This window comes from Choloepus didactylus, chromosome 1, assembly GCF_015220235.1.
Source record: "Choloepus didactylus isolate mChoDid1 chromosome 1, mChoDid1.pri, whole genome shotgun sequence".
Taxonomy (NCBI): domain Eukaryota; kingdom Metazoa; phylum Chordata; class Mammalia; order Pilosa; family Megalonychidae; genus Choloepus; species Choloepus didactylus.
The window spans coordinates 234,602,830-234,622,929 of record NC_051307.1 but is presented as its reverse complement, the minus strand read 5'-3'; the positions used below and the strand labels follow the sequence as shown (position 1 = coordinate 234,622,929).

At 39.6% G+C, this 20,100-nt stretch overlaps 1 protein-coding gene across 7 annotated transcripts in view; it reads right to left on the bottom strand.

Moving 5' to 3' along the window:
* Window positions 1-20,100, bottom strand: part of ITPR1 (inositol 1,4,5-trisphosphate receptor type 1) — a 352,707-nt gene that overhangs the window by 151,561 nt on the left and 181,046 nt on the right. For all 7 annotated transcript variants that reach the window (XM_037800676.1, XM_037800678.1, XM_037800680.1 and 4 more), the window contains 10 exons: window positions 19,831-19,885; window positions 16,963-17,128; window positions 16,716-16,886; window positions 16,158-16,223; window positions 15,287-15,424; window positions 10,148-10,273; window positions 7,761-7,961; window positions 5,824-6,075; window positions 3,200-3,325; window positions 1,306-1,434 (listed from right to left, as the gene is read on the bottom strand). In XM_037800676.1, the coding sequence (XP_037656604.1) occupies window positions 1,306-1,434; window positions 3,200-3,325; window positions 5,824-6,075; window positions 7,761-7,961; window positions 10,148-10,273; window positions 15,287-15,424; window positions 16,158-16,223; window positions 16,716-16,886; window positions 16,963-17,128; window positions 19,831-19,885 (1,430 nt within the window). The remainder of the gene's footprint in view (window positions 1-1,305; window positions 1,435-3,199; window positions 3,326-5,823; window positions 6,076-7,760; window positions 7,962-10,147; window positions 10,274-15,286; window positions 15,425-16,157; window positions 16,224-16,715; window positions 16,887-16,962; window positions 17,129-19,830; window positions 19,886-20,100) is intronic.

The following is a 20,100-nucleotide window of genomic DNA, read 5'->3' as shown; positions in this document are numbered from 1 at the left end:
CACAAGAGAAGCAAGTTCAATCTTACTAACACAGAGCAGCTTTCCTTGTTGGCTCTTAGTATAATCATAACGGATAAGGAGCATGTTCTAGACTCCAACAACTCATGTGTTTGGGAACTAACAAGCTCCTGTTCCCTAATTACTCAAGAAATATGTACAGACATTCTAAAAACCTAAAAAGTGTGACACTTCAGCTTAACTGCCAAAGTCATTTCTAAACTGAATAGAAGGTTACCACCAGTCCCTAGGGAAACATACCTCACTAAAAGTTTCAGCATTCAAGTTTTAGAGTCAGACAGAACAGAAATGGACCTAACTCATGGTTACGTGACTCAAAGCTGTGACCGTTACTGGACATTGTAATAAAACCCTCAGCCTCAGCTACAAAACGGGGATAATACCATCCACCTCACAGGCTGTTCTCAGATCTTATGAACTGCTTTGCATAGTAACTGAAATATAGCAGTACTTTCTAAATGGTAGCAATGAGTATTATATTGACCATGAATTATTCTTCCCTTACAGAACATAATTAATTCAGATTCTTTGCCTGAAATCCAAACAGCTAGGCCACCCATCAGTCCCAGGACTGCTTTCATCTTTTTCCAATGACAAGGACAGTTAATATTTCTCTTCCTTCTAGGGGACACAAATACCAGCTTTCTACACTTCTATTCTGCAGTTACCTGCAGTAACAATGCCATAGCAACTGATCTAACATCAATTATAAAGAGTGATTTTTTTCCCAAATAAAAAAAAATATTGAAAATATCTTATGGCTCTAGGGATTCAAGGTTTTGAAATTGTCAGTGCATGGAAAATCGTCAGGCAGGGCTGCTGCTCTGCAAAACTCAAGGGGGCACCTTGCACATAAGAATTTGACAGTTAAACAACTTCCTACTCCAGCCATACACCATTTTTGATGAACTCTACGTACACATTCCCAGTTAAAGGGCTATCTGTAGGTGTTTAAAAAAAAAAAAGTGTTAATGATATGCTTGCACCTATCGAGAACTTCTCTCTAGGAATGGGGGTGGGGGATAGACAAGATAGAAGGGAAAAATAGAAGAAAGGGTTTTAAGGAGAAAATCAACAACCATTTGACCTTTCTAGTACAGGAAAATACCGCCAGGTACTTGTTTTATCCAAGGGATCCTAGAAAAGCTACTTTCACAAAGAGGAAAGTATCTTTTATGACTGATTTGCAGAGATGCTCACTTATAGCTGATGACTCTCAAATTAGCATCAACTCCAACTTCTACAGGTGTATCATGAACATCCTGGATCTATGTTTTTGTTTCTTACCTGCAAAGTTGTACTCTGATCTGAGAAAGGAGAACTGAAGAAGGTAGTGACGATACTCATGACGATTTCAGTAACATACTTCTCCAAAATTGAGTCTGCGTGCTTCCTATCACTTGTGTTGTTGCAGGCCTGGAAGACAAGTAGATGCTTTAAACATTACATCAAAACTTGCACACCAGCTGTACAATTAAGAAATCAGTGTCCCCTCCTACTAATTATCCTTGCAGTGACAGGTAAAAGCCTGTGGTTCAATATTTCTCCTATTAAGAGACAAAAATAATACATCATGGAAAAAGCAGATTAGTCAGCTATCATGGTACAGAATCACAAAACATTAAAATTGGTGTGCAACCTACAGGGCCATTTCTTCCAACTTCCTACTCATGAATGGCAAGTCTAAAACCTCAAAGGGGTAGTAAAAGCAAAGTTATTACAGGTGCCTAAATTTTTCCCTAAGAGTACACTGCCCTCCTGGGTAAGCCATTCACCTGCTCTGGGCCATGGTTTCCTAATCCATAAAACCAAGAGACTCAGTGATATCACTGAGGTCCTTCGCGCCTGATATTCTAAAATCCTACTATGAATGCTCTCCCACTCGATAAGCATTTTATTGATAGACAACATTGTTCAAAGGAGTGAGCTGTAATTCAGAATAACTGAATATACAGGTTTTGGGGTGAGGAGGGACCTTTGATTTCACCTATCCTCTACTTCATTTTGCTACTTACAGTACGATTCGCTATTTAGGAGGTTTAAATAATACATTTTTAAAAATCAAGTTTTATTAACAGAATGAAATTAGTAACCAGTTTTTACGGCATTTCTGAACAATTTAATGTAGGGATTGGCAAAGTAAGGCCAGCCTGGTGGCTGATTTTTTAAAATAAAGTTTTATTAGAACACAGCCATACCCCTTCATTTACGTACTGTCACGGCTGCTTGTGTACTACAAGGACAGAGTCAAGTAGCTGCAACAGATCCTACATGGCCCATTACAGAAAACTTTGTCAAACACTGATTCAAAGAAATAAAACAGGCCTCCCATTCCAAGTCAAAGGCCCTAGATGAATAAGATTAAAAGACTGACAGGGATTTGAGATAATACAAAAAATAGATCTGCAACATTAAACCCTGAATATCACTGAACACAGTACTTGGTTAGAAGACAAGTAAGTTCTTGCAGGCTCCTTGCCTCATACTGGTAAATGCATAGTCAGGCAGAAAACACCAGACTCTATGATTCTAAAATACACTTTAAAAAAAAAAATATTATATTTCTGAAAGTGGGATACATCTCACTTATTCTCCAAAGAACCTTGTCACTTGCCACCCCCAACCCCACCTCCCAGCCCCAACTCCACCACTGCAAAACCCATAATGAATCCATGGTGTGCTTTGTTATGTAGCAGCTTTGTGGCTCTTTGGAATGAGTACTAAGCTCAGCGCTCAAGTGAATTGGAGCCCAACCCAACTGCTGAGCCAGGGAAGCAACAGATGGAAGGTAAAGTGCTTTGGAGACCTCTCGGCACCAGGTCGTGGGAGATAAATGCTCAAGCTCGGGAAGGTGTCCTTTGAGGAAAGGACATAATATCAAGGAAGAGAAAACTTCGTAAATCTGATTTTAACATGTCCCAGGTTATCATCACAAATCAATCTACAGGGTGAAACAGAAACCAGAAATAACCTTCCCTGAAGTTTGCTAAATAAAACCTGTTCCCAGCTAAGAGCAAAAGGGAGAAAGAAATGAGTAGCATGAAAAGAAAAGAGCCACATCTGCCTCTCTGTGCCAGGAATTAAGAGTTCAAATTATGAGACCATTTTCCCTATGTCTGCACAGTGTTGCCCAGTTACACACATACTGTAACTCTGCCGCCTCAGTTCCAGAAAGCCTTACCCTGCAGATGTCTACAAGGAAATTCTCAAACAATTTCCACATGTGATTACTGGTGTAAATCTCCTTCATTTCCACCTCGGTATCCACGTAGCAGTGATTCAGGAAGTTAATGTATGCAATTTTAACCTGGAAGATAGAAACAGGCTTTCTGATAAAAAGCAAACCCAAACAAGGTGGTATGTGTGGTGTTGATTAGCTGCCTCATTTTTATAGTGAGAAGGGTATACCAGATAATCATTCTGTTTCCACCTGCCAGCTTTAAAGGCTATGATTTTTTTAATACTCAAAATTAGCAATTGCAAAATTCAAAAATATAAAGCTTTTGGAAGAGAACATTTTCATGTTCTAAGGTAATGAATGACACAAAAAGTAACCGCAGACATGAAGACAAACTAGACTACACTAAAATTAAGAATCTGTCTTCATGTAAAGACACCATTGAGTACAAATGTAAGAATGTTCTTTCATGAATTGTAACAAATGTACTACACTAATGCATGGTGTTAATAACAGGGTAGTAAAGGGGAACTCTGTACTTTGTGCATGATTTTTCTGTAAACCTACAACTTCTCTAATAAAAAAATATCATTAAGAGAATTAAATGGCATGGACTGGGAGAAGATATTTGCAATGCATATATCCCACTATGAGGTACCAGTGCACAATCACACAATCATCGGACTGACAAAAATTTGTAAAGGGTCTGAAGGTAGCAAGCTTTGGCAGGGTTTGGAGTAACAGAAGCTCTGGAGGGAAGAGTGTTGGAAACTGGAAAAACTATATTGGAAAAAGACATGGCGTTATCACCTCAAAGCGAAGAAATACCACTTCTACGTATATACACCCTAGAGAAACATGGGCACATGTGGGCCAGGACACATACATTGGGCCAAACAGCCAAAAAATGGAAGCAAACGAAATGAGTGTTGGCAGAATGGAAAATCATATTATGATGCAATGATACACTGGAATGCTCTAAAGCAAAAAATAAATAAAATACAGCTAACATGTTATCAAGATGGATGAATCTCAACAACATAAAGTTGAATTTAAAAAGAAAAAACAATACACAAAATAATACATAATGAAAGCTCAGAAACGGCCAATTGAATTATATTTTTTAGGAATGTATAAAGAAAAGCAACTATGGGATTACCATAAAAGGCAGCCCATGGTTACCTCCAGGAGAGAGCCCCCGGCGGGGAGGCTGGTGACGGGGAAAGGACAAGCAGGACCTGGCTGGTGGCTGCACAGCTGTTCCATTTATAATTATTCTTACACTATACAACAATTAAGATTTATGTACTTTTTTGTACTTAGTCTGTATTTCAAAAAAAGGCTAAAAGACAAGCTAATATTATACCTCCCTTACCCATAATATGAGAAAGGCTAATTACAACTATGTTGAAATGCTATTTTCATCTATTACAGATTTATAAGAACCCAAAAGTTTGATAACATACTGTATGGGCAAGGCAGTAAGAAAAAAAGACAATCTCATTTTCTTATTATAGTAATCATTATTACAAAAATCTCATCTTTTTACAAATTGGTTCAACAGGCACGGAGCACAATCATTGCACATCTGAACAATGGAATTTTATGTAACCTTGAAAAAGGAATGTGGAATCTCCTCACGGACTGATATGGAAAGGAGATATAGTGTTAAGATTCAAAATAGTATATCTAGAATACTATTGTTGAGTTAAAAGCGGGAGGTAGGGGGGTGGTAAACTATTTTAATTTGCATTTGTTTATATACAAAACTCTGGCGTATCTAGAATTTAACAAATGATTTTCTGGGATGGGGGTGGGTGCAGATTAAGAAACTTTCCATGGATTACCCATTTCTAGTTTTTTATATTTTAACCATATGAATGTATTAACTTTCCAAAACACATTTATCTAAACATATGCCAAATAGTATATATTTGATATGTCATACATATGCTATATTATATAAATATATTTAGTTTAAAATTCAAGCTAATAGCATATATTTGAAAAGATACAAGGATAAAATATATGCTACATACGACCCATTTTAAATTATTAAATAATGTATATAAATAAGAAAAAAGAAAGCCTGTAAATATTTACTTTAAAAACTTAATAGGTTGTGGAAAGTGAAATCTTAAGGCTTTGGGACTATAGATTACTTTTATTTTCTTATAGATACCTCTAGTTTCTAAATTTTCGATAAAGAGCCTCTATTATTTCTGTGGTAAGAGTTTTCTTTTTGAAGAACAAACTAACTTATGAGTCTTCCATTCATAGGAACCATTATCTCAACCCACTCTTAACCTAATTTCCAAAAAGTTCATCTAAGTCAAATCCTCTTTGCTTAACAGGTACGAGTTCCATAGATCTGAAGAACTGGAATTTTTCTACTTTTCTTAAGGAGATAGAAGGAAAGACCAACTTCCCTCCACATTCTTTTCAACACAAAATCAATGTTCACGATAATATTGTTTCAGCAAACTGAAATCTCGTTACAAAATGAGTTGTGGTTCTTAAAGCTGGACCAGCCACTGTGGAGTCTCCCAACAAGCCATGGTCCCACGGTCCCACGCTCCACGAGGGGAGACACGGAAAGGCACACCCCCAGTGCAGGGCTCACTCACCTCGGGGATGCAGTCCTCATGGGTCACCACACGGACGATGTCATCGAGCGGGAGTAGGGAATTGCACTTTATCTCTGTGTAGACATTTTTGCCCTCCGTGCACACAGCCAAGAGCTCAACCAGGTGGATGTGGTACATGAGCGGGCTATTCTCATCCATGCGGTCCCGTTCCGACCTCATCATCTGGATCAGAGTCTGGAAAGAGGCTCGGTCATTGTAGAACACAAGCACATCTTCTCCTGAATTGACCAGCTATAAAAAAAAAAAAAAAAACAACAGGGCTTCTTTATAGCATAAGCTTGCAGGAGGCAGGGAATGGGGGAGTAGCATAAAAAAGCAAAATCTATTCTCAGAGAAAGAGCAATGGTCTAGCATCTGTCCTCTAAAATAGTCTCATCTAGGTTACTAAGCTCATCTAGCTTTCACTCATTTATATTACTAACTAACTGATAATATTCAGCATCATTGTTTTAATTCACAGATAGAGAAGTACCACAGTGGTCCTAAAAACTTACCAGTAGAAGAGAAAGTCTGCACACAAGCATTCAACTATCAAGCAGAATTACAGACTGCAAGTTTGTAGCTGAAAATTACTTCCAAACTTAATACAAAGGCTATGACTTCTTTTTTTAAAAAGTTTCCATCTTTTTTGAACGCTTTAGAAAGACTATTCTCTGATAACTCTTTCATACATTGTCTTATATCTTTCATCACATCTTATCCATTTCTAATTAAGATAGGCCTTTCTTTCAACCTTCACCAAAAAGTCCAGGCATTCCTATTTGGAACTTGCCCCAGGACTATGACTTCTCATAAATCAATTAAAGAATAAACTAATTTAGCAATGAACGAAATTCAAAAGATCCCCAAAAAGGGATGGTGCGAAGTCAAAATAAATGGGTCTAATATTATTTGTTTAATAATAACAAACCTTAAGGAGCTCTAATTACATGTTAGATACCTAACCTCACTCTGCCTCAGTTTCTTTGTCTGTAAAAATGAGGACAAATGCAATACATATCTCAAAGTGCAGTCACGAAGATTAAATAAATTATTATTTGTAAGGTGCTTAGAAGAGTATGTTGAGTATGGTAGCCTTCCAATAAACGTTATCTATTACTGTCATCATCATCTCATTTATCCTCACATCAACTCTTTCAGGTCAAAACTGCTTTACTGTCATTTTACTGAAAAGCACAGTGAAGGTCAGAGAGGTCAAATAACACAAGGCCAATAAATGGTACAGCCATTTGTATTTTAGGTTGAGCCAGCTCTCTGTGACACTACACCATCCACTACCCCAGAATCATATGTTGGCAGGATTATAAATCCAACTGTTAGATGGATCTACAAGAGGTTTTATTTTTTTAAAACCTGAAAGGATTAAACTGAGCATCTGTACAAGTCAAAGTCATGTGTGTGGCAGAGTGAACCTTCCTTGTAAGAGACAACATCAATGAGATGCTGACTTTCCATAACAACCCAAGTAGAACTGTCCCTTGATTCCACTGACTAGTTTCTCCTCGTGAGTGATCAAGTAACAATATTTCTATCTAATTAATTTGGCAAATAATTAGGAAAAATCACATAATCCTTAAGGAAAGGAAACTGTTCTGGTTCACTGGCTTCCACCCACATTTAATCTCCATCCACATTTTAGTTACTTTTTCCTGCTTTTTTTCCCCTTCCCAGAATAATCCAAGCTATTAACCCTTGAAATAAATAGATGTACAGCTATGAAAAATTAGATCAGACTTCTGTCCGTATCTACTAGTTTAAGCCCACAAACATGAAATCACACACACATACACACATACACAATTACTTTCTGCCCCTCCATAAGGTCCTGGGAGAGGGTGCCAGTTCATGCAGCTTAGATTAATTTGAAAATTTATATGAATACCAGATGAAGGAATACAGAAATATATGGTTGTCACCTCAGCCATGACCATGTCTTGGCACTTCTTAATAAATTTCCCTTCTGCTTTGACGATCGTTTGCAAGAACTTTATATACTGGACGTTTCGACCGTGAGTCTCAATGCAGTGAACAAAGTGCTGAACGACTCTCTCGTTGATCTCACTGCAGAGCTGGAAGTTGTTCATGAAAATGTGCTGCATCGTCACCGCCTCCAGGATCTGCCACAAGTTTGAGGACAAGAGCACAGGGAAACGGTCAAAAGGAGGCTAAGGCAGATTGGAGACAGAGAAAAGAGGGGTCCACTAACAAACGGAGAGTCTCCCCATTCCATTCTGTACTCCCTTCTTTTTAATTCAATTTTATTGAGATATATTCACATACTGGACAATCATCCAAAGTGTACAATCAATGGTTCACAGTACCATCACATAGTTGTACATTCATCACCCCAATCTAACTACTCCCTTCTTTTTTAGCAAACGTTTTCAATGATGGATAATAAACACACAGAAAAGTACTCAAATCCTTGGTCCCCCACTAGATGGACTGTAAAAGAACACCAGCATGCAAATCAAGAAACAGAACAGGCCTCCCTCACGGCCTCCCCATTCTCCTTAATTGAATTATTACTTTGACTTTTCCAGTCTTTGCTTGTTCAACTCCACACGCTCTTGCCTATCAGGCATTTTTTGTTCAACATGACGTTTGTGAGATGATCCATGTTGTTGCATGTACAGCAGTTTGTTCATTGTCCTTGTTATATATATTCCATTGCATGAATAGACCTCACTATTTCTCCATTCTACTGTTGATGGGCATTTGGGGTAGTGCCCAGTTTTGTAAATAGTGGCAATATTCATATTACAAATATGACAAATAGTGCTATTCTGAATATTCTTGTTCATCTCTCCAGTAAACTTAATCAGTGCATTTCTGCTGGATTTATACCAGAGCAGAACTGCTGGGTCATGGGCTATGAATATGCTTGGCTTTAGCAGTTACGGTCAAACAGCTTTACCAAGAGGTTAGTAGCAATTTACATTGTCATTGATTTTCATTCTATATTATAGCTGTTCCAAATTCTTACCAATACTTAGTATTGTCAGTCTTTTTAATGTTAGTCACATGTCATTGGGGCTTTAATTTGCATTTCTCCAATGATTAATCATGTGTAACCCCTTGTCACAGGGCCACTTTGGATATCCTCTACTATAGAGTACCCACTCAAGTTTTTTGCCCATGTTAAAAGGGGATGTCTGCTTTTTTTGCTTTTTTGACTTTAGTTTGCTGTAGATTCTGGATATGGTACCTTCACTGAACAGATGCATTGAAAATATCTTTTCCCAATCTCTGGCTTGCCTTTGGATGTTCTTAGTGGCATCATTTGATGAAGAGAAGTTCTTAATTTTAAAGAAATACAATTTATCGATATTTTCTTTATAATTAGTACTCTCTACATACCGTTTCAGAAAACTGTGCTTACCTCATAGTCATGAAGATATTCTCATGCTATCTTCTAGAAGCTGTATTTTTTACTTTTCACCAAGAGTTACTGAATTTTATGCTTGGTGTGAGGTAGGGGGTCATAAACGTTTTATCTTTGCCCTTTCTTTCTCTTTTTATGATAAGGTGGGATTACCCTACAGCCCAGCTTCTCTTCTTCTGGAAAGCTCTAGTATTACTACTGAGTGAGTGCATGTATGTGTGTGAGCACGTACAGGGATGTGCTCTGTAGTGTTATTTATAAAGCCAAAAGTCAGACATTGCCTAATTATCCATTTATATGGGAATTGGTTAAACAAATGAATTACAGCCAGTCTGTGTGATGCCAAGTGGTCATCGAAAAGAACAAGAATAATCTATAAATCTCTGACTTGCAAAGACAACCACGACGTGTTAAGTGAAAAAGGCAAAATGCAACACAATGATAGAATGTGCCACCATTTTTCTCCAAAAAATGTATAATATACGTTTAATGTATTTAAATATATATATTTAACAAACTAAAAAGTACATAGATATGTTTTATATGGGTACATTATTAATTTGTATAAACATATAAAAAATTTATTCCAGGATATACCCTTTAAAGGGCATGATTTCAGGAGGGTTTAGCTGGATAGTGAGGCTTAAGACTTCAGGATTGCTTAAGCTAGATACCATGAGGAATTTTATTAGGAAAAAATAAAAATATATTTTACCTTGCCCTTACTGACCTTCCTCCTTCCACCCCCTACATTTCCTATTTATGTGCTCCTGAGAGTGCATCAAAATATTCCCTTTTGGAATGAATGTTGCATTATAACAAGTTCCAGAAGCTGCAACAGCAAAAGAACAAGTTGTTCCTCTCCCTCTTCCCTGCCCTCCCCTCCCCACAGATTTCCAGACAAACCTCACGTCTTACCCCTGGGTTGAGAAACAGGTTTATGTGTTTGTGTAGCAAAGCCTGATTCTGCTGATTGCCCGCACAGAAATTCTGCAAAAATTCATGAGCCAGCCTCATTATCTCCTGCATCTTGGTATCTTCAGCCTGTGTGGGGAGAGACAGATGAAAAACGTGTTGAAAACAGGGTTGTACATTAGGCTGGAGAAAACACTGGTCTCTGGGCCAGGAGCCGCAGCTCTGTTACTGCTCCATCACTCACTAATAACCGTGGGCTCTGCGAGGTGTTTACTGAGGGCCTGCTGGGTGTATAATATTGAGGTGCTGTACTGTTCACCCTGAAAATAATGTAACTTGTTTATGCCTTATTGATAAAAAGGAATTCTCTCCCACTATCCTTGGGCAGAAATGAAGATTTTATTCAGGAAAAATGCAATACAAGTCCTACTAGCAGAGAGAGAGAGAGCTAATAGCCCCAGGAATTCCACTGACCCTACTAGTGGCAACGGCTGGAAAAAGAAGTAACCCCCCACTCCTCCCCCTCCGACCCCCAACCCCCGGCTTCTAGAAACAGAACTGACAGCAGAGCAGGAGCCAACCCCCCCAGTGGTGGTAAACTGTCATCTCCCCAGCTCTCTGGCTCACCTTTTTAAGTTACCCAGCCTACTGGCACATTAACTTTGGACAGCAGAGAACATGGCAAAGTGGAAGTCTCTTTAGATTATAAATTAGGGGAGCTATGTCTGCCATAACTCCTTTCCTTGTCACCTCAGATACAACTTTAGCCTAACCCTTAGTTTTCTCATCTGCAAAATGGGGACTACTGCCATATGGTTATGTAACTTATGTACAGGATTATGTGATTCTCATTTCATATATTAAAAACACATACTTCACACTATCTAATTTAACCTCTCTGGTCAGTTTATTTAAACAACCAAAATACATGGAACTAAGAATAGGGAATGAGATCTTGTTATTCTGTACAGGCTAATTTAATACCCTGATACATTCCAGAATATTTGGGGCAGAAAATAAAAACGTATTTGCAAAGTCTCTTGAAGGACTAGAGAAAAAACGTGGAACTATTAAACTTCCCCACCTGGAGAACTCCTGATATTCTCTGAAGCATTAGGGACTCCCAATTTAATAAGCCAAGCCCTCAATCTTGAGACTGCCCTTATGAAACTTATTTCTATAACGGCAAAGCTAAGCCCACTTATAATTATGCCTAAGAGTCACCCCCAGAGAACCTCTTTTGTTGCTCAGATGTGGCTTCTCTCTACATAAGCTGAACTCTGCAAATAAACTCACTACCCACCTCCCTATGTGGGACATGACTTCCAGGGGTGTAAGTCTCCCTGGCAACGTGGGGCATGACTCCCAGGGATGAGTCTGGCCCTGCCGTCGTGGGATTGAGAAAGCCTTCTTGACCAAAATGGGGAAAAGAAATGAAACAAATTAGTTTCAATGGCTAAGAGATTTCAAATAGAGTTGGAGGTCATTCTGCAGGTTACTCTTATGCAAGCTATTGCCAATTGCCACAGTATGCCAAACCCCGACCAACAGTATTCCTGAAGACCCCAAAGAATACCCTGGGGTCTATCTAAGACTCTATAAAAGTTTTACTTATTAAGTTTATTTTTCCAGAACTTAAAGCCTCCAGGTTGTTCCTGTGCCAGATAAGTCCTAAAACTTAGAGGTACCAGTCTCTCCAAGAACATCAACCAGTTTCATTCCTCTACCCCATAAGGTCAACACTTCTTTTCAGCACAAAGAAATGAGAATGTTCATTGCCCAGATATTCCTGAAGATTGAGAGAATGATCATAGGAGAGGGAAGAATTGTAACAGAGAAGTTAGAATTAAACAAATGAGTATGACTACTGACTCATTACACAGATATCTCTTTTTAGTTTCTAGTATATTAGATTAGCCAGAAGGAAATACCTGAAATTGTTGAACTGTAACCCAGTAGCCTTGATCTTTGATAATGACTGTATAACTATATAGCATTTATCTTGTGACTGTGTGACTGTAAAAATCTTGTGACTGACACCCCCTTTATCCAGTGAATGGGTACATGAGTAATAACATAAAGACATGCATGAAAAAAAAAATAAGTAATAGGTTGGGAATATGGGGAAAAATATCCCTATGTAAACTATGGACGATAGTTAACAGTACTACTTTAATAATCTTTCATCAGTTTTAACAAATGTAACCACTATTAAAAAAATAGTAGAACTAAAGAAGAGTGCTATCATCAATTGTAACAAATTTTCCTCACCTATGCAAGTGTTGGTGGCAGGGTGGTGTATGGGAACCCTGTATTTTATGCATGATTTTTCTGTTAACCCACCACTTCTCTAATTAAAAAAAATACACAGGAAAACAAAACAACAACAAAAAAACATATAGTTAGTAAACTTAAAGGTCACCAGGGGCTGGGGTGAGGGGCCATGGGGTGTTAACGTGTACAGAGTTTGTATCTGAGGTGATGAAAACGTTTTGGTAATGGATGGTGGTGATGGTAGCACACTATTGTGAATAAATTAATACAACTAAACACTTACAAATGTTTAAAATGGCAAATTTTATGTTATTTATATTACCCCCCCAAAATTAAAAAAAAGATACTCAGTATTTGTAACGAGTGAGATGCCCCATGATGAGATAATTATATAAACCTATTGCCAATTCTAAACACGAAAACATTTAAAATAGTAAAAGTGAACTAGAATCCCTAAAATGGAACCTAAAATGGAACACATTCATATCCATAGCACACACAACAGTCTTCGTAAGTCTTTTTACATACATCACTTCATTTCAGAGGCAGGAGCGTGAAACAGTTAGGAATGCAGGCCCTGAAGCCAGACTGCCTAGTTCTTACACCAGACATACAACTTCCTAGCTGTGTGACCTTGGGCAGGTTACTTAACCTTTTGGTGCCTCAGTTTCCTCACCTGTAAAATGGAGATAATGAAAATGCACACTTAATGTGGTGTTTTGAAAATTAAATGAGAAAATTCATGTCAAGTGCTTACAGGATAGTTACTCAATAATGTTATATTGAGTATATATATTTTACCGTTATGAGAGATAGTATCTATTTTAGGCTTACAGGATAGTTACTCAATGTTATATTGAGTATATATAATTTACTGTTATGAGAGATAGTATATATTTTAGGCTTTGTGGGTACTTAGATAAGCAACAAAAATGCAACTATTTAAAAATGTAAAAACCATTCTTAGCTCTTGTGCTGCACAAAAACAGGCAGTGGGCTGGACTTAGATCATGGGCTGCAGTTTGCTGATCACTGGAATATGCAATAAACCCGTAGAGCATACAAGATACATCTGTATAGAACAGCTGACAGAAGGAACCTGAGCTACCAGGTTCAAACAAAAACTGAAGGTGAATCAAAGAGGCAATTAATAACAAGTCTAAGTACAAATGAGCAGGTATTACATTTTGTCTCTCATTAACAGGGTGAGTAGCAAGCCACCTAGCTCTATAAAAGCAGAGGGCTTGTTTAAGTTACTGTTGGTTGGCAGCAGTAACTTAAATAGTTCTGCACTCTTCCATTTCTTCTGCCATAAAAAAGAAACTGCTGGTGCACAAACTAACTAAAGAGCCTTCATCCTTTGAGGTGGATGTTTTACAAGGCAAGCAAGCTCCAAAGACACCCTAGGAGATGAGTTGGTGAGAATCCCTCCACTATCCTCACACACTGGGACGTCTGTGCCTGTGCAAAAACAAAAAATAAATAAAACATACATACACACAGACACAATGTCTTTTACCTCGGAGCCACCAATCTGAACCGAATCATCACCTGTAAATTACTTTAACACTGCTCTACGAACACATGTCTCTCAGAAAACTCATGATATTATGAGACAAAGCTATGGTCAAACTATCTCCTTACATTCTTTACACAAATGGAGGGTAAATCAGCTTGTTGATTCTAGACCAAACATTGGACAAAGTTTGGGTGGCATGAACATCTGTATTAATTTCAAGCTAGCTATGCACCTGAACAGTCAGTCAGATTTAGCTTTTGTTTTTGTGTGGCAAGGCCCAAACCTGACTGATTCACAGGGTCCCCGTGACTGAGCAGGAGGCTCCTTTGCAGGGAACTTCCTGAAGTGTTCATGGCCCAGGCTCCAAGGTGGAGTGAGGCGGTTCCACTATGTCTAGCTGTGCCATCTGGGCAAGTTTCTGCATCTCTCAGGCATAGTTTTCTCATCTAAAATGGGGCCAATAACAGTACCACTCGGCTCATATGGTCTGGAGGATTAAATGAGCTAAAGCCTATAAAGGGCTTAGCATAGAGCCTGGCACTTTGCCAGTGCTCAAGTCTTCACTAGGTAACGAGCCTTCTTCAGAAAACTCTTCACTAACAAGTCAGCCTGTCTGGCAATCACTCCTGAATTCGAGACCAAAGTCTAAGCCCTTGGACTCTAAACCTCCCCCAGCCTCAGTCTTCTCATCTATCAAATGGGAACACTACCACTACCTCACTGGGTTTTTAGAGGACTGAGTAAGTGCTTTTGCAAGTGGCTTCTCAGGCCAGGTAGATGTAAAACAATGTTATTCTCCTTCCACAAATCCTACCTCCATCAAATGAGCAAAACTAGGAGACAATGTACAACTTCTAACAACAAGGCACGAAGACTAGATCAAAGTATCATATGAATGATCCAAACACTTAACCAGATATCAGAACACTAGGAAGGACCTCAAAAGTAGGCAAGTCCCATGTTCCCATGCCATTTAATAACTTACATTGCTTAAATTGTTTGAATAATGTTGCAGATGAAACTGTATATAGCACAAGCCCCTATGCAGATACAGATAGCTCTCTCTGAACATTGATACAGACAAAGCTGTCTCTCTCTGGTGTGGCTTGGGAATGAGGGGGAATAAATGGACTCCTTCTACTTTACGTAATCTTAAAATGGGAAGGAGATTGTTTATGGGTGATTTTTATTTTGTTTTCACGAGGTTCTATTCGTTTCATGCAAAATTATCCGAAATTGTGTTATTATCACAAGAGTCACATTAGCTTCATTTCTTCATCTACCACATCCTAATGCGAAGGGTTTGGAGAAATCCCAGGATCCACCCCACACCTGCTGGCCCCACGCACCTTCTCGTAGGGGATCTGCAGCAACTCCAGCACCACGGCGTGCGCCCCCATGTTGCGGAGCAGTCGCTGCTGCTGTTTCCTGCTCTTCCTGACTGAGGCACTCTCCTGGACACACAGTTTGCTAAGTCGAATCAGTATCTGGCAGAAAGAAAAAAATCAACCTTGGAAAACTAGGAAGTATGGTTGGATAAAGAGTTCAACTAGCAGTAGTGGGCAGAGATGCAAAGAGGATCGCAACACAAATACAAACCTAACATAAGGGAAATTCCTCCCGTGTATAGTATCCCTGCTGACTGCATGAAAGCAAATTCATGTAAGACTAAGAAAATGTCTTCCAGGATGAGCAGTAGATTACAGTTTCAACAGCAAGTGGGAGAGTTTCAGATAGATCACTTAAAGTGGTATGGCTTGCCATCCTTGCTAAAGACTTGAAAAGGTTTGTTCTGGCGTAAAAACCACAACACTCCCAAATTCCCAACTTTGAACCATCCTGTGCACAGATTTCTAAAGAGCGACAGCTCTCACTGGGGACACTATATGCTGGCACTGAGATGGATCCTTTACAATTCTATCATTTAATCCTTCACTCAGTTGTAAACCTTCAAAAGTATGCAGCACTGGCTGCACTTTAAAGTTGAGGAAATGCAGGGCACACAATAAGTGGCAGCATTGAATTCGAACCCAGATCTGGCAAGAAAACCCGCGTATTTAACCTCTAAGCTCCACCTTCTCTTTGGTATACTTTACATGAACCAGAAAAGAAAGCAGGAAAAAAATTAAACGTGTCCATACCTTCAACTTGACTATCACAAACTACACCTCTTTAGAGAATCAATAAAGAAGGAAAAAAAGGCAGTGGGGAAGGACTCACCTCTTTCACCACCCTGTAGTTGTAGCTGCTGGTACTTTCATGCTTTTGTGACTTGTTATTACCCTCCTAGGAACCAAAATAAACATAACTGTGGTATGTACAACTCTTGGTTGGTACATAAACCCATTTATAAGCACCCTTCATGAAAGCACAGTTTTGCATGACCCAAAGGTCATGCTAGCTTTGTGCCCAAGTCATCTACTTGCTCACACTCCACTTTCTTCTGGCAGAGAGTATTACAGGGAGAGACCAATGGCCAGGCCACGGCTGGAAAACAGTATTTTCTCAAGCGGGTCTCTAAGGAGACCTGGTGCTAATTCACTCAACATTTAAGTCTCTAGTACCAGGTCCAATGGGGCAAGGAGACAGAGCTAAACTTCAGCTTTAGTGCTAATTTCCTAGACACCTGCTACTATCCTGGCTGTTTAACAAGCACATCCCTTAGGAATAAAGCCCATCCTGTCATCTGCAGTGATATTGAAAACCAGAGTGGGGCAGCTTGCTTGCTTTGTGGAGCCCATCTACAGCCTTGGGCCACATAACTTGTGCATCGCTCACCTCCGTTTTCTTGTGTTCATTTTCACCAGATGCGCCATCCATGGTCTCATCGGGGCCCTGACCCTTGTACACCCACAGCTCTGACTTTTCCACGATGGACCTCAGTTGATCCAAGTCTTGTTTGATCTGTTTGTAGTTGTCAACGTCTTGGCTGGTAACGAGTAGCTGAACCTTAACGGACACAATCTGTTAGTTGCACGGACAGCTTCTTTGACAAGACACCCCCACCCCGGGCCACCTGAGCTACCTGTTTGAAGGCCTGGAGGACCTCCTGCCTCTGACTGAAGTGCCGAAAGAGGAGCTGCAGGGCCCCCGACACCAGCGGCGGGTAGTCATGCATCGTCAGATGGAGCAAGACTCGGAGGAAGGTTCTGCCACCATGATCGTCCAAGTCTAATGGCGTGTTCTCCTCACTGGAAAAATGGGGTGAGGGCGAGGCCACATGAACCTCAGAAGCCCTTCTCTCATGCACCTTAGACCCACACGCACATAAACTGGTTATATTTTTAACACTGTATTCTACCTCACGTGACTTGACTGTTAATTGTCTCCTTTAAGGATGCAATCTTGTTTTATCTTCACACTATACTGTGAGGTAAGCGGACAGCTAAGAAGTAATGACCCATCAGATTTTAAACAAAGGTCCCTATCTTCCCACAGTCACAGGAGTGGCAATGCAACCCAGATTCCCAATTGCCAGATTAGGGTGCTGTTCTGTGGTCTGAGGAAGGCAAACAGCTTGGTCCTCAAGTTATTAGTTTATTTTTATTTAAGGTACTGTAATTCAGTGCTTATTCAACCGTCAATAATGAAAGATAAGCTTTTAAAATTTCCAATCTGTAGCAGACCAATACTTTTGGGCTAGACCTAACTCAACAAGATGAGTCCACTGATCATGTACTAGGGTCATGGCAATATCAAATTGCCACAAAAGTGGCAAAACACCTACTCTGATGTTCTACACAGACCTTGTCACAAGCTGGTAACAAACAATTCAATCTCATGGACCCCACTTGAGGAACCCTGTTATGAATCATTATAACTGAGTGTCTGTCAAACTGGGATTAATGAGCATATTATCAAGGCATCTTGATATCCGTATGGTGGTTTGGAGATGTCTGTTCCCCAGAAAAACATGTTCTCAAACATAGTCCCTTTCTGTGGGTGCAAACCCATTGTTAATAGGATCTTTTGATGAGGTCACTGCAAATAAGGTGTGATCCACCTTAATCAGGATGGGTCTTAATTTTATTACTGGAGTCCTTTATAAGCAGAATGAAATTCAGACATGGACAGAGAAAGCCACCGAGGGAGCAGCCAGAAGCTGAACATCAATGGAAACCAGAAGGGAAGGAAGAGGCCAGGAGAGGCCGCCATATTCCTTGCCATGGGACAGAAGAGCCAAGAATTTGCAGCAGCCAGCCTCAGAATGCCAGAGTCTTTGGGGAGAAAGCATCACCTTGATGATGCCTTGATTTGGATTTTTCTATTAGCCTCAAAGCCATGAGCTAATAAATTCCCTTTGTTTAAGCCAACCCATTGCGAGGTTTTTGCTTGAGCAGCCAAGGGAACTAAAACACCATGCTAACTTGAATTTGTGTTCTTTATATAATTAAAAAATAATAAGCATGTCCTGGATCAAATGGCAGACCACCCCATCACCGAGCACTGCCACCCAGTTATTGTGTCAACGGCTGCACTGCTTATAGTCAGAAGAATGCCAAATGTTAAGACCTTCACAGCTGCAGGCTCACAAGAAGAGCACAGAGAAGACTTAACAGTTCAAGACCATATTCACACTCTGTGAAAGCCATAAAGAAGCACAATGTGCTGTGTGAGGAAGGCTTCACTGCCGTACAAGGAGGGAAATGGCAGGAAAGCTGAGTCATCACACAGTCCACATGGAAGTGCCATGTTGAACTCAAAATATGCTGTGTAAGTTTCAGAAAAGCAACATCTTCCATCATAGTAAATCAGATTGCTAATTCAAATTTCATGGGTTTCATAACAAGTGTTGACACAGGCTGTTAACATTGTTGGCCCCAAGTGAACTGGGCACTCCCTATTGTCATACCCTTATGGAGTTCCCTCCCACAATGACATTGGGCTCTGCCACGTGATTTACTTTAATCAACAGAACATTAACAAACACGATTTAAGCAGAGGCTTGATTAGCGCTTGCATATTGTTGGCTTATCCTCTTGTAATGTTTCTTCTTGGAGCTGGCTGCCATGTTGTAAGGATGCCCAAGCTATGCACGTGGAGAGAGAGACAGAGAGAGGGATTGGGCCCATCCTTACAGATCCCCACCAAGATGCCAGATGTGAGTCAAGTTAACCTGGATGTGCCAGCCATAGTCACCATCTCAACAGTGACATGAGAGACCCAAATGAGACCAGCAGAACAACCATCCAGCTTAGCCCCAGCCAACCCACAGAACTGTGAGAAAGAGTAAAATGATTGCTGTTTTAATCCATTAAGTTTTTGACATAGCTTGTTGCATAGAAATAGTTGATGAAATCAAGTGTAAAAATTATAAAAGCTATGTGCATAGGGTGTTCATATCAACTTTTATGCTTTTAAATATTTAAATCTCACAACAATATTTTAGATCAAAATTGAGCAATCTAATCTTTTTAAAGAGGATTCATACTATTACACAATGTTACAAACAATGAAAGGACAGACTGTGTTTTCTTTATTGAATGGCCTCTAAATTGCTCAGGGATAGAACTGTACCCCATCATCTAGCAAAAGTACATGAGCTTACTAAACCTCCCTCTGTTTTGAGCCCCCACCTCGCTTTCTATTCTTTCTTTTGACCTTATTTCCTCTCATTGTAAAATATCTTTTAATGTATGTATTTTGGGAAACCTCCTTCAATCCCTTCCGTCTTAGGCAGAAAACATGCACACATAAACACACGTACAAAATTAAGCTAACCAGATGACAATTACTTGAGAATTCAAGAGTTCCAAAGACAGAATTAAAACAACCTTAGCCCAAAGACCAAATATTTACTAGCATAATGAATGAAAAGCTTCTGAGAATTATGTAAGGGCAGTCTTCCAAATCTTAGAACCACCTACAGAATAGTAACTGAAAATATACTTTCCTTCCTCCAAAGATGCCTTCTGCTTGTTCTTCAATGTGTTCAAAGTCAAGAGCACCTGGAGAATTGGAAAACATAACTTTAGATGCAGGAAGGTCTGAAACATGCTGGTGAACTTAACCAAAACTTGCCATTGGTTAACCCCAAACCTTCCAGGATTATCTACTGCAAAGCCATGAAACCACGCTAACCCAGATCACACTATCAATGGCTCTGGTTTGTGGTGTTTCACACTCCTGCCATTTTCCACTCATTGTATGACCCTTTGCTAAA